The following is a 16,000-nucleotide window of genomic DNA, read 5'->3' on the forward strand; positions in this document are numbered from 1 at the left end:
TTTATCAATGTCACCCCAATCAAATTTAATTTTAAAAACAGAAAATAGAAAAACAAAAGAGAAAAAATTAACAAAACCAAGATTTGGTTCTTTGAAATAAATCAACAAAATTGACAAACCTTTAGCTAGATTGACTAAGAAAAAAAGAAGACCCAAATAACTAACATTACAGTGGGGCCTTGACTTATGAGTTTAATTCATTCTGAGACCAAGCTCGTTAAGGAGCTCCTTAAGTAGCTCGTTCTCGTTAACTCAAATTACTCTGTCAACTCAATGCAAAAAATGGGCCGAGAGACAGCTGGTATCTCAAAAAACTCGTTAGTTGGGACACTTGCAAGTCAAGGCCCCACTGTATTATATGAAATGCTGAAGGGTATTTTTTTAAGAGGAAGAAGAAGAAAAATGTAAAGATAATAAATATGAACAACAAAGTGACAACAAATACATATCTATCAACAATTGAATCTAAAAATCAAATGAATAAATCTGGTGAATGGAATAGAATCAGGGGCAATGAAATATAACAGGGGGTGTGGGAGGGTGCGGGAAGAGATTAGACAAAGATCTTATATTCATGTGTGTATTAACTATGGACACAGACAATAGGGTGGGGAGGGTATGGGGTGGAGTGGGAACCAGGTGGAGGGAAGCTATGGGGGGAAAAAAGATGGTCATCTGTAATAATCTCAACAATAAAGATTAATTTAAAAAAATAAAAAAACCCATATGAATTGGTTCACACTCTATTACCAAAAAAAGCATTCATCAGCAAACTTTGTTTTTAACAGTCATAATTTTAGAGACTGAGAACAAAAAAATCTAACTTCCATATAATTATGTAATTAATATTCAATAAATCTCTATTCCCTTATGAAGTTCAGGAACATTTATCTATACAAAAATGTTAGTTACATATTCAATGATCATAGAAGTGCTCAAATTGAATACAGATGTTTATAATGCCACCAAGCAAAGGAGAATTAATGGGATAAATAGAGGCAGAACCTTTCAAATGAACCTGATACTTACCAATAATCCACAGTATAAGAAGATAATCTATTCTTTCAAGGGCTGGTCCCATTGTGTTTTTCTTATCCTCATTGTAGACAAGAGAATATAGGTTTAGTAACAGCAAGAATGTGAAATATGATGCTCCATGAATAATAAATTTCATAAAGGGTGTATGAATGATTCTGCCAAACTGAGATTTGGGAGCTATCAAATAGCAAAGTGACAAAAGTGGCCAAAAGATGCCAACTGTTAAAACAGTCATTATCTTCTTACAGGTAGGCTTACGTCGGTAACCTGACATCTGTCCAAACCAAACAGTATTCAGAAACTGTTGGCAGTTAGACTGGGAGACAAACTGAAAAGGAATACACAGATAAAAAAAAAAAAGTGAAGTGAAATCTGTAAATAGGATCTGATAATACCATTATTTAACTCACATTCAAAGTTTTAATAATAGCTTAAAATCAATTTTATATGGTCCACATAGATTTTTTCTCACATGTAATAAAGAGTATAGAGGTTAAGAGCATTGACTCTGGAGCCAGATTACCTAGATTCAAATCTAGGCACTATCACTCATTAAATGACCTTGAACAAGTTTTTAAACCTTTCTAACACTCAAATTCCCTACATGTAAAATGAAGATAGTAATAGTATCTACTTCATAAACTTGTTATAAGGATTAAATGTAAAGCTCTTAAAATAGTGCCTGGTTAATAGCATGTACATTACATAGTGATAATTATTAATTAGCCTCCTTAGTTATTTGCAAATTTAATTTATAAATGCTCTTATAATGTTTATGAAATTTCAAGTTTAACAAGTAAAAATCATAGAAAGAGACTTTAGTCTACAAAATTAATGATTTCAGTTACAAGAAACCAAGATGTCAAGATAACAAAGCAATCAAAGTATAAAATCAGACATTTATGATCCATAAAAGCAGAAAAACTTAAATGCAGTAAAATTACTCTTTAATCTACTTAAAACTGAATTTGGTTTGACAATGAAAAAGGTTCCCAAATAAGAAGAAAATTCTAGTTTGCAAATTCCAGAAGTGTTTCCCCAATATAATGCTCACTTAAGGATTCTGATAGCTCTGCATAAGTAACGGGATCAGGTTTAAAGTTACTGAATTAAAGCACAAGTGATCATAACATCATTCAGATATCTAAATAATATTTAGCCACTCTTCTGTTTTAAAATAATTTATCCTGAGATGTAATTTAAAACAAAGTTTTTAAAACAAAATTTCTATTGTTTATTATGCTTATTAAGATATTTCCTAATATACTATATGTTTCTTTTAGCACTTAATTCTTATTTCATCTTTTATTCTTTTGCTCAGATTCAGGTGTTCTTACAGAATCTTAATTTGTCTTTCAAGATGAAATATTGGAGAAATAGCCTTTTCTCCCACCAATTACCCAATTTAGTAACATGCCAAACTTATTGATTTCACCCTTCCCCCAAATATCAAAGCAATCTTAGGACTGTTTGCTGTCCTTGCAATCCCTCTATATAATGATGATTTAATTAAATGATGTTAAATATTTAATTAGAAAAACAAAATTTCAATTGGAAATGTTATAAGTCTGTGGTGGATTTTAAATTCTTTGATACTCCTCTAATCAAGAGATGCACGATCAATGTTCCCTACCTTTCAACAAGCTTGTGATTACTTTTTTACATTTTTTATTTATTTTTACTTATTTTGTTGTTGTTATTCCCCTGAGGATACTTTTTTCCATTGATTTTTAAGGATCGAACCTACAACCCAGGTACATCGTGCCCTTGACTGGGAATTGAAACTGGGATATTTGATGCACAGGCTGGCACTCTAATCACTGAGCACCACTGGCCAGGTCTGCGATTGCTTTCACCAGGAGATTCTGGAAGAAGTGATGCTATGTGACTTCTGAAGATAGGTCATAAAAAGTCATGCAGTTTCCACTTGGAAGAACTCTTGCTCTTGGAGCCATAAACTGCCCTGTATAATGTTCTCCTGCCATAAAACTACCCCGCTGTGAGGAAGCCCAGACTATATGGAGGCATTCTAGTCAGCTCTCAGAGGATTCTCAGACCATCTCCTTGCAGCCAATCCACCATGACAGCCATGCTCCTCCTCAGTTACAGTTCTTAGAAGGTCCCCCTCTATGGACCCATCCACCTGAACATCCAGTCCACTCAGAACTCCGTTTGAGTCCTCAGCTGCTGCTCAGGCACCAGACATATGATCGACAAAGCCTCTAGATGATTGCAGCCCTGGTCATTAGAGCTCCCTCCAGGTGGGCCCTACACATAGTGAGACAGAGACAAATCATCTTTGCTGTGTCCTTTCCTAATTCTAGACCTAAAGGATCCAAGAGCATTATAAAATGACTATGAAACTATTATAAAATGATTTTGAAATACTGTTTTATGCCACTAATTATCAGGGTACTTTGTTATTCAGGATGAATTACCTAAATAAAGTTTACCAACTATTTGGGAAAATATTATCTTCTCTTTTAATCATATTTAGAAATCTAGTTTCATTCATCCTTAAAATTATAGAGTATCTTCCTTTCAATTAAAAATATTACTATTTATTTTTTTTCTTTAAAAAGTACAGAAGCATTATAAGAAAAATGCAAATAATGTTAATCATATACAACCAAAGATAATTGAAATCATTGAGAGATTACGCTCAGCTAAGGAAAAGGAAACATCCAGAGTCTGCCTGAAATGAGGAAAGTGTTGGATTCTCACATGAAGGACTGGCTCAGAGCAGTCACTGCAGTGTGGTAGAAGAACAAATTGCTATATAGCTCCTTTGCACTGCACCATTGTAGCTGTCACAGTAGGATCTGAATCACAGCTAGGAGTAGTATCAACAGGACAAATTAGACCTAATACAAATGCCATCTAGAGGAGTGCAAACCCTTCAGAAAACCGTCTCAACCATGACACTCTACATGTTGCCATCATATGCTAGACACATATGGGCTTGCAGGAAAATCCAACCTATGCTGGATCTTTAATGTTGAATTCTGAACATCTGTAAAGCTTACACATGACACAATGGAAGGATATTCTTGGCTGGCAGGGCAAAGACTGAGGAAAACAAACTAAAAGCAAATTTATACAAAAGCTCTATGCTTCTGTCTGTCTCTGTTACACAAGTGGCTTCAAACAATCTAACCCTATTTCACTTCTGCACTCAAGTTTCACATAAGTTAGGCTGTGTTTATTTCTAACATAACAAAGTCAGGAAGGGTCATCTCCAACTCCAGATTTTATTGTTCTATGACAGGTATTATCTTCTTAATGCAAAGTTCATAATTCAAATCCCAGCCAAAACCAATGACAAAAAACAAAGGACAATGGGTGAAAATAATTAACATGGGACTCTACTCTACAATGAACTTTTGAGTTCTTACAAAAATAGATGGCAAATATTTATTGACTAAAATAATACTGAATGTCAAGTGTAATTGAAAAATTAAAAAATATGAATTGACAAGAAAATGGAGTAAGGGTCTTCAGGCCAATGAAAAAGCACTCTTCTCTCAAAATAGGATACACAATGTGGGTAAGGCATATTCATTCAATACTTGCCACAGGAGGCCAGTAGGAAAAAAATGAACAAATACCCAAGTATCATTTTTCAATGTTCCTTTCTTATAAAACATTACAAAATTACATAAAAGTTACTTACTTTTCTTTCATCTTCTTTCGAATAAAATATTTGGTATCTCCTGTGTGTCCTCCAGGGATACAAATATGTCATCAGGAAACTGCCTCTTGGTTTTTCTCTTCCCTAACCAGGGTAACCTTGGTTCTTTCCACCTTTCTTTAATTCTTTTCCCAATCACTTAAGTTGATTTTGCATCTTGTTATCTTTCTATTCTAACATTTCTAAAATTTCATGTTTAAGTTGTAGAACAACGTAGTAAAGAAATTAACCTAAGATTTAGTCAATTATGTCTAGCCAAAATGTATATTAGAAGTTTACATTATGTATATTAGAAGTTTAATATAAAATGTATATTAGAAGAAGTTTCTACTTATATGCACTAGCATTGTATTTCCTTTTGAAACCATATAGGTTTTCTATTGATTTATAATCTTACAGCTACACTGATTCAAATTATTGTACTTAATTTATTTCCCTATAAATTTTCTACCTTAACTAAGGACCTTGGAATGTTAAATACATACATATATATATATATAATCTTAAGGAAAACATCTTAAAATTCCTGTATCAAACCTATTGTGAGGCTCAAATTTTAAACCAAGATAAAAATAATCATTCTGTTCCTAGGATCAAAGGTTCTGTATTTTGTTTTTTACCATTATCTATTCAGGCCCCATTTTTATATTAAAATAAATTTGATAAACAAGTTTTAGTCCAACATCTATGTTGATAATAAAAATGGGTCTCAGAAGCAATACCTTTGAAGTACCATTTATCAATACTCCATACTGTCAACTAGATATCATTGTCTAAATATAAAATGTTTAACAAATTATCCCTAAAATGAAATTTAAAATACATACCTTTCTTCTTCAGGTTCCTGAATCATGTGTATGTATGTGTATGGGGAGTAGAAATAGGTATTTCCCTTAATAGGAAGGGATGATGCCAGAAGAGCCAGATTCAACTTAGTTACATTACCATGTGCCTCTCCACCTTTGGATTTCACATGAATTAACAAATAAGAATCAGGAAACATAACATCTGATACTTTATTTTTAAGCAGATAGGTAGTATTACTATATAAAGAATTATTATAACAGATCAATAAAACAAACTAGGACAAACAAAACACAAGAGGGAAAGTTTACTGTGAGGTCATGACATAAGATCTTACCTGTGTAGCTAATATTTCTCCAATCATTAAATTAATATATATTATTATGAAAATTAAAAATAATAGCAATTATCCATGAATACTTGCTTAATACTAGTACTCATTATACTAAACTCTTAACTATATATTCTTAGTTAATTCTTAAAACTAAAGCTCAGACAGATTCAATAACTTTCCTAAGGACACACATTTTTATGAAGAACTAGGATCTCAACTTATATGTGCTGCTCCAAAGCCTTTGCCCTGAGCCACTAGACTCCTGTGGAGGAAATAATTTAAATACATCACAGAAACCCTCATACCTCCTTTTGGTTATATTTGATAGCAAGTTTTAGACGACTTAAATTCATTCTTTCTTCTAATAATCCTCGTTTGTCAAGAGGCTCATCACTAGATGTATGGTTTAGAATAACTTCCAATTCGCGTGAATTCCGGGCTTGTGCAAGCAAATCTTTAGCAAACATTTTACATTGCCGGGCTAGTTCCTCATAATCATTCCTGCAAAATACAATGGTTGATTGTTAGAAATGTCACTTCCAACTTCCAACTACGCTATATTCACTAGAAAACTTTTACTCAGTAATATTTTAGTTCTGATAGTGGTGTGTGAAGTCATTATGTGCTGACTGTCAAAGGAACCTACTGTGTATTAATTTTCCACAGCTTTGGGGAAAACTATAATACAGTTATGTTCATGGTGGTCACACAATGCTTCCATATATATATATAACTTATTATATATATAATTTCCATATATATACTGATATCCCTAGAAATTCTGATATTTGTCAACCAACTCTTCTCTTAATTCATTCTCCCTTATTCTCTATAAGTTTGGTATAAAGCTTCCTTTTATATTACTTATCTAAACAATAGATAACAATATATTTATGCTAACCAATAAATGTTATTCTATAGTTTTTAACTAAACATTTTTTCAATAACAGTCTACAACATTTTTATGCTACTTCTGATATTAAAATAGTATTTTGATTCATTTTTACAGTGTTTATTTGAAAAAAATTCAAGTTAAAAAGAAAGATCTTAAAACATGTCTAGTCAAGAATTCTCTTTCAGAATCACATTTCCTTAAAACTTAGGATTTAATTGCCTGTTAAAGTCAGGCCTAAATCAATTTGTGAGGAACTAAGAAGTTTTAGTAGACAATTTTTAAAAAATATATTGATTATATTAAATTTATATCTGAGTATAATAATTTAAGAATAAAGTTAGAAATAAATAATTATGAGTCCATTGAACTTCAGGGTCTTCCATAAACTGGCTGTATAAAATTATAACTAAAAAAATTAAAAACTCTTAGGGGCTAACATTTTTCTCATCCATTCTTTGCATTTACTATGTTACCAAAATACCTAAGAATAAATAGTTGCATTTCTTTAACAACTGAATTAGTTAGTACCTGCTACAGTCTAGAAATCTAGGTGCAGGTGGGAACATTCATCTAGAGTGTATATTTTTACAAAGATATCTCACCTTAGATAAAGATTGTAAAACCACTATATTCAAAGGTAAACTGAATACATTTAATCAACCTAATTTGCTTAAGCTCTAATAAATTCCTGGAAGACTGCGAAGAGTCTATATAATTTGGATGAAGATATAAGTAGACTAGATGCAAAGAGTCCTCTGTTCTAGTTACAACTCTGCTCCTACTTTCAATGTCAACTCTATTCCTAATTAGATGTTGGTACCAGTAAAACAGGTAACCTATACAAATCACATTCCCTTCCTATAAAAACAAGGGGTTATAGAAAAGGATTCTATGATCACTTCAAAATCTAACTTTATTAGTCTATGATTATAATTTAATCATAGTAGTTATTTCAAATCCCTTTTGGGAAGGAATTGTATTTTATATGGTAACTCAGAACTCTATGAGATTATAATAGAAAGTTCTTCATATTTAAAAGAAATACTTTATTAACAGTCTCATCTAGTAATTAAAGTAGCAAAAAATTACATTTTAAACATGTCTCATGTTCATCCAAGTATATACTTTGTCATTTCAAGTTGAGGTAAATTTTAATATATCCAAATTAAAATATAGTAGTTCCAAACTTGAAAACGTATAACCAGGTATTATTAAAGATTTCTGGAACTAAGAGCTCTCAAGAACACACACTATGTACTGCTATAAAGGCAAAGAACATTGCAAGCTTCATTTTGCCCTTCCAGTAAATACAAGTTTGAATTTTCCCAATCTTATCAAATCATTGGAGGAAAGCAATGTAAAACATGGCTCCACCATCAGCTGGACATGAAAAAAAAGGTGGGAACTGGCCAGAAATCTTGATCAATTCTTCCTTCTTTGGAGGGCCATCAGGGATACTTTAACTTAAGGAAAAGTCTCAAAGCTTTTCCTCAAGCTGACTAATTGTAGTTTTCTAAAAAATAAAATTTTAAATGTCTATCAGTAGTTTAATAGGCTGCTTTTTCCAAAGATCCCCTCTCCCCAACTTAACTATCTATGAAGAAATGATTAACAGCGATTTGGGGGGTATATAAACTGCACATAACTCTTCATTTCAGAAGAAATGTCTACATGCTATACTTCTCCTAACAGAAACTCTCACTAAACAGTGAAAACAAACTAGGTCTCTCTGTGTAGAACATCCCTGGCATTCAGAAAGCATTCCACATGCTTCTAAACGGTATGAAGAATCATACTCTAAGGACTATAGATGTGGAGTAAGGAAGGTAGGACAGAGAGTAGTTATAAACTGTCCTTGCTCAAGCTGCCATTCCCACTCCTCTTCCCACTGCCCTCGGATGCTTTTGGCAACGTGGGACAAAGCAAGAGTGGTGCAAGAGGGACAGAGAGCAGATGGGAAGACGTGATCTAAATTATACCAAGGTCTATTCCACTGAGAGAGAAGGGAAATCCCAGTAGGTGGCAGCAAGGTCTGTCATCTTGAATCAAATGTAAATATATATTTTAAATTAACCTATGAAAAAGTCAGGCTGAAAATGTTCTGGAAAAAAAGTTAAAATATAATTTATAATTTCTATTCATTCCCACCTGAATTCCACCTCCACAAGGCTTAGTTCTTTTAAATCAGCACTAAGTTCAAATGCTCTCAGAATTGGATCCTCCTCTGTTAACATTATTAGAGCTGGACTGGCCAAACAACGATAGATATCAAGACGAAACCTGTGATAAAATTTTATTCCATAATGTAAAAGAAAATTATTACATACACATGATTAGTACTTTTAATTCAAAATTTTCATAAATTTAAAATTATAGTATTCTAAAATCAAACGAAAAAACAAATACACTTACTACAGGATACCTTACATAAAAATAAAAATACTTTAAAAGTACCTTGAGATAAAATATTGAAAACATTTTTATTCCTGAATCTTAGCTTCTTTTAAATGAAATGTTAATAACTAATATAATTTGATCATTAAGTTATTCCTTCAATAATAAAGACTACTTTAATGCACTAAATATATGTAACACATGAGTCATTCAACTAGGTTATTTTTTAAAGATGTTTCAAATCCTAAGAATGAAATCATGGATTAAAAATCGCAGAGGAGTAAATGGATGCTGCATGGACATGCTCCCACAACCCAAACTGGAATTAAAACAAAAATTTACCCAGGTCAGAGCTGCTGGTGCAACCTGGTATGCCCAGCCACAGGTCACAGGACCATGCTGCATGTGCACTGCCAGAGGAAATTAGGGCGCCATCCTGCCTTGGGTGCTGGGGCCGCACAGTGAATTGCATGCAAGAGGGCTCTGAGCCCTCGAAAGGAGTCACACACCACAGAAATTGTACACACACCCCCACTGACCCTAAGAATCTGAAGTGGACAACTGAGGGACCAGAACCATGGGAGAAGAGGGTACAACTCAGAGTAGAGACAATAAAGGTGTGAAACTCAAGGCAGACCCAGCCTCCAGTCTATCAAGGATTATTGAATCACTAGGGGCTTCAACACCTCGAACCCCAAACAGGGTGCCCAGAGCCAGAAAGAGACAGAAAAAGGGAAAGGCAAAAAAAAAAACCCAAAAAAAGAAAAGGAGGAATCACCAGGAAAAGAACTAAATGAAATGCAAGCAAGAAATATATCACCAGGAAGAACTAAATGAAATGCAAGCAAGAAATATGTCAAAGAAAGAATTCAGAGTAAGGGTCATACAGTTCCTAAACTGGCTGGATGAGAAAATTATCAACTTATGTAAGAATCAAGAGGAAATGAAGAATGATATAGCTACAATAAAAAAAAAAAAAAAACACACACACACACACACACAATGAAAGGTTTCAACAGTAGAGTAGAAGACGCTGAGGACCAAATCAGCGAGTTAGAAGACAGGGCAGAAAAACCCACCCAATCTGAACAGCAATTGGAGAAAAAAATTAGAAAGCAGGAGGAAAGCTTGAGGGAGCTATGGGACAACATGAAATGAAGCAACATCTGTAATAATAGGGGTGCCAAAAGGACAAGAAGACAAGCAAGGATTAGAAACCCTATTGGGAGAAATAATGACAGAAAACTTGCCTCATGCAGGGAAGGAAAAAGTCACACAAGCACAGAGAGTCCAAAATAAGATGAACCCAAAAAGACCCACACCAAGACATGTTGTAAATACAATGGCAAATGTTAATGACAAAGAGAGAATCTTAAGGGCTGCAAGGTAGAGACAGAGAGTTATCTACAAGAAATCTCCCATTAGATTATCAAATGATTTCTCAACAGAAACAGATCAGGCCAGAAGGGAATGGAATGAAAGTGATGCAAAGCAAAGGACTGAATCCAAGAATACTCCATCCAGTAAGGCTATCATTTAAAACTGAAGGGAAAATCAGGAGCTTTGCAGAAAACAAATGGCTAAGGGAGTTTATTACTACCAAGCCAGCTTTGCAAGAAATACTAAAGGGACCGTTGTAAAAAGAAGAAATAGAAAGGCAAGAAGGAACACAGGCAGAAGGAATAAAAATGGCTACAAACAAGTACTTATCCTATATAATAAAAGGCTAATATGCCAATAGACCAAATGGCAGAACAACCAGAACTGAACAACCAGTCGCTATAACGTGCGCTGGCCACCAGGGGGTGTGCGTGCAACATGGCGGGCATCGGCTGGGGTGGGATGGTGGAGCAGGGGCGCCAGTCACTATCATCAGGGCAAGCTTCTGGTGGTTACTGAAAATTCTTTGCTCCCACGCACTGCAGTCCCACCCAGTGCTCACACCTGCTGCCAGCGCCAACCCCACTCACACCTGCTGCCGGGGCCAGAGCCACTGCTTGCACCCACTGCCAGCGTCAGCACCGCTCACACCCACAGCCAGCACCGGAGCCGCCACTTGCGCCCACTGCCAGTGCCTGCTGCCGGTCCCAATTGCTCAGCACCATCAACAGGTGTGAGCAGCGGCTGCCGGCCCTGATCGCCCCTGAGGGTTTCTCCACCTCCCACTGCTCCTGAGCGGTGACAGGGTAGCAGCAGCCGCTCACACTCACTGACAGTGCTGGCCCTGCTCGCACCCACTGCTGCAGTCTATCAAGGATTATTGAATCACTAGGGGCTTCAACACCTCGAACCCCAAACAGGGTGCCCAGAGCCAGAAAGAGACAGAAAAAGGGAAAGGCAAAAAAAAAAACCCAAAAAAAGAAAAGGAGGAATCACCAGGAAAAGAACTAAATGAAATGCAAGCAAGAAATATGTCAAAGAAAGAATTCAGAGTAAGGGTCATACAGTTCCTTGCTGGTCTGTTGCACTGTGCCATCAGCAGGTATTAGCGGGACGAGCGCCGTAAGTGCATGGGAGTGGTGGCAGTGGGAGTAGGGCTGCTGGCAGACAGAGGACCAGGGGCCACAGCAGGAGGAGCCAGATGAGGGCATGGAGGATGGGCCAAGACCTACCCCTGTGCCTACCGCAGCCTTGCAGCCCACAAGGTACACAAATTCGTGCACTGGACCCCTAGTCTACAATAATAAAAGCATAATATGTTAGTTAGACCAGACGACCTCCTGGATGAAGTTAGGGCTGCAAGGAAAGCCCGGGTCCCGGGTACCTGCTGGCGGTGGGAGGGAAGCCTGGGTCCCGGGTGTCTGCCAGTGGCCAGAGGGAAGCCTTGGTCCCGGGTGCCCGCCGGCAGCTAAATGGAAGCCTGGATCCAGGTGCCAAAGGGAAGCTGGTGCCAGCAGCAGGGGGTAGGAATGCCTACTCTTGCATGAATTTCGTGCATCGGGCCCCTCATAGATGTGAAAATCCTCAACACAATTCTAACAAATCATATCCAGCACTACATTAGAAAGATCAGACATCATAACTAAATGAAATTTATTCCGGAAATGCAAGTCTGGAATAATATCCACAAGTCAATAAATTTGATACATCACATAAACAAATTGAGAGGGAAAATCACATATCAATTGATGCAGAAAAATCATTTGACAAAATCCAATAGCTTTTCTTGATAAAAACCCTCAGCAAAGTGGGAATAGAGGGGCCATACCTCAATATAACCAAAGCCTTATCTCAATGGGCAAAAATTAAAACCATTTCCCCTAAGAACAGGAATAAGACAGGGTTGCATATTTTCACCACTCCTGTTCAAAACAGTACTGGAAGTGCTAGCCATATCAATCAGACAAGGAAAATCACATATCAATTGATGCAGAAAAATCATTTGACAAAATCCAATAGCTTTTCTTGATAAAAACCCTCAGCAAAGTGGGAATAGAGGGGCCATACCTCAATATAACCAAAGCCTTATCTCAATGGGCAAAAATTAAAACCATTTCCCCTAAGAACAGGAATAAGACAGGGTTGCATATTTTCACCACTCCTGTTCAAAACAGTACTGGAAGTGCTAGCCATATCAATCAGACAAGAATAATAAATAAAAGGCATCCAAATTGGAAAAAAAGAAGTAAAACTGTCATTATTTGCAGATGACATGATATTGTACATAGAAAACCCTAAAGACTCCAACAAAAAAGTACTATATTTCCCTAGCTGGTTTGGCTAAATGGATAGCGCATCAACCTACGGACTGAAGGGTCCTGATTTGACTGTGGTCAAAGGCATATGCCGGGGTTGCAGGCTTGATTCCCAGTATGGGACGTGCAAGAGGCAACCAATCAATTATTCTCTCTCATCATTGATGTCTCTATCTCTCTCTCCCTCTCCCTTACTCTCTGAGATCAAAAATTTCCCTCTCCCTTCTTCTCTGAAATCAATAGAGATATATATATTTTTAAAAACTACTAGATTTAATTAATGAATTCAGCAATGTAGCAGGATACAAAATTAAAACCCAGAAAACAATGGCTTTTTTATACACCAATAATGAACTCACAGAAAGAGAAACTAAAAAACAATCCCATTTAACATTACAACAAAAAAATCAAGATAACTAGGAATAAACTCAACTAAGGAAGTACAAGACCTGTACTTGGAAAACCACAAGACATTGAAAAAAGAGATAGAGGAAGACATAAACAGATGGAAGAATAAACCGTGTTCATGGATTGGTAGAACCAACAATGTTAAAATGTCTCTATTACCATATGCAATCTATAGATTCGATGCAATCTCCATTAAAATATCAATGGCATATTTCACAGACCTAGAAAAACTCTCCAAACATTCATATGTAATAAAAAAAGACCCCGAACACCTACAGCAATCCTAATAAAGAAGAACAGAGTTGGAGGGATCACAATACCAGATATTAGCTATTGTACAAAGCCACTGTTCTCAAAACTGGTACTGGCAGTAGCAATCAATCTCTTTACTGATAGAGCTCCTAGGACAATGGAAACTAAGGAGAAAAATAAACAAATGGGACTACATCAAAATAAAAAGCAAAAAGAAAAAGGACATCAATAAAACAACAAGAAAGCCCACTGCATGGGAGAACATATTTGCCAATGTTATATCTGATGAGGGTTTAACCTCCAAAATTTATAGGGAACTCATACAACTTAACAAAAGGAAGATAAACAATCCAATCAGAAAATGGGCAAAGGTCCTAAATACACACTTCTTGAAAGTGGATTTACAGAAGGCCAAGGGACATATGAAAACATGCTCAGAGTCACTAATCATCCAAGAGATGCAAATCAAAATGACAATGAGGTTCCATCTCACACCTGTCAGACTGGCTATCATCAGCAAATCAACAAAGGACAAATCCTGACGAGGATGTAGAGAAAAAGGAATCCTGTGCACTGCTGGTGAGAATGCAGACTGGTGAAGCCACTGTGGAAAAAAGTATGGAGTTTCCTCAAAAATTAAAAATGGAACTCCCATTTGACCCAGTAATCCCACTTCTAGGGATATATATCAGGAAATCAGAAACACCAATCAGAAAGGATATATGCACTCCTATGTTCATAGCAGCACTCCTATGTTCATAGCCAAGATTTGGAAACAGCCTAAGTGACCATCAGCAGATGAGTAGATTAGAAAACTGTGATACATCTACACAACGGAATACTAAGCTGCTATAAAAAAGAAAGAACTTGTACCATTTGCAACAGCATGGATGGACCTGGAGAGCATTATGCTAAGCTAAATAATCCGGTCTGAGAAAGATAAATATCACATGATCTCACTCATTTGTGGAATATAATGAACAACATAAACTTATGAACAAAAATAGATCCAGAGACATAGAAGCATTGAATGGACCATCAAATCTCCTAGGGAAGAAGGGTGGGGGACAGGTAAGAGAGCAAACAAAGGACTTGTATGCATGCATATTAGCATAACCAATGGACACAGGCAGTAGAGGGGGTGAAGGGATGTGCTGGGAAGTACTAGTGGCCGGGGAGAGGTCAATGGAAGGAAAAGGAGACATATGTAATACTATAAACAATAAATAATTTTTAAAAAAGAAAATATAAAAAATCTTCCTGACTAATCAACAGAAGACTAGCTGGAGAGAACCCAAATAACGGAGGAATGAAAGTGGGTACTACATAGGAATGGTAGGAAGGACAGAGGCACGAGAGGGCTGGCTGAGCCCCCAGAGACAGCAACTGAATTTCCGGAGAGATATCTCAGGTGTGGGGGGTTGGTAACAAGAACTCTAGGTTCTAATCCCCATGCTGGGTCCCCAAGTAGAGAGCACCAGAATGACAAGGTTACCCACATAACATCTTGCTGTGAACATCAGGGGGTTGCTGTCAGCCAGGGTGGGATGGCTAAAAATTTAGGGCCCTCTTAAAGGGCCAACACACAAAATACCCTGTGGAGCCACTCACCTTGTGCTCTGGCAGAGGGAGAGTAGAGTTAACTGGAGCTGTGTGAGCTTCTGCTAGGACTGGAGGCTCTGGGGATAGAGCTCATAAAGCAGACATCCCAGTTTCCTGTGCTGAGTCATTCCCTCACACTGCAGAGTTCATCTTTCTCACTCAAACAACTGCTATACGGACTGCTTTCCCTTGGGGGAAGACAGCTGACCCACTCTATTGGAAAACACCTATCCCACAGTGTAGAGTTTCTGAGACCCATAAAGAGACTGAAAATAGCAATTAGCCTCCAGGCAGAAACAATTGACCCACCCTGTTGGAAAAAAAATAAAAAAGCTCTTTCCACATCTTTGAACGATTGTCTGAGGGCAATTAAAGACAGAATCCTATCAGTCTACAGGCAGAGAAAGTCTCTTGATTATTTGAGTCTCTGCCTGATCTAATTAGTCAGAAACAGCATTTAACACTGTCCTGCACCAGAGATTGAGGGGAGCAGCAGATCTACCTAATACAGAGTCACAAATATAGAAAGCTAAAATGAGGAGGAAAATAAACAATTCACAAGTGAAAGAACAAGAGAATCTCCAGAAGAGAGATCAATGAAATGGAGATAAGAAATTTATCTGATATAGAGTTCAGAATAATAATGGTAAAGATACTCAACAGCATGAAAAAAGATATAGTAATTATGAAAACAGAAATAAAGAATGACATAGCATAAATAAAGAACACATTGGAAGGAATACACAGTAGATTAGGGGAAGATGAGAATTAAAAGAGTGATTTAGAAGACAGGGTAGAGAGAGAAACCAAGATGGCGGCATAGGTAAACACTGGAAATTGCTGCCTCCCAAAACAACTTCAAAAATACAACTAAAAGACAAAAAGCA

At 36.5% G+C, this 16,000-nt stretch overlaps 1 protein-coding gene across 1 annotated transcript in view; it reads right to left on the minus strand.

The window, feature by feature from the left end:
• The window catches only part of TRPC1 (transient receptor potential cation channel subfamily C member 1), a gene marked incomplete at its 5' end in the record, with an annotated part of 170,680 nt that overhangs the window by 75,407 nt on the left and 79,273 nt on the right, over positions 1–16,000 (minus strand). The window contains 3 exons of the mRNA XM_006757507.2: positions 1,030–1,366; positions 6,173–6,368; positions 8,911–9,042. Of these exons, the coding sequence (XP_006757570.1) occupies positions 1,030–1,366; positions 6,173–6,368; positions 8,911–9,042 (665 nt within the window). The remainder of the gene's footprint in view (positions 1–1,029; positions 1,367–6,172; positions 6,369–8,910; positions 9,043–16,000) is intronic.

This window comes from Myotis davidii, unplaced genomic scaffold (assembly GCF_000327345.1).
Source record: "Myotis davidii unplaced genomic scaffold, ASM32734v1 scaffold495, whole genome shotgun sequence".
NCBI classification, from domain to species: domain Eukaryota; kingdom Metazoa; phylum Chordata; class Mammalia; order Chiroptera; family Vespertilionidae; genus Myotis; species Myotis davidii.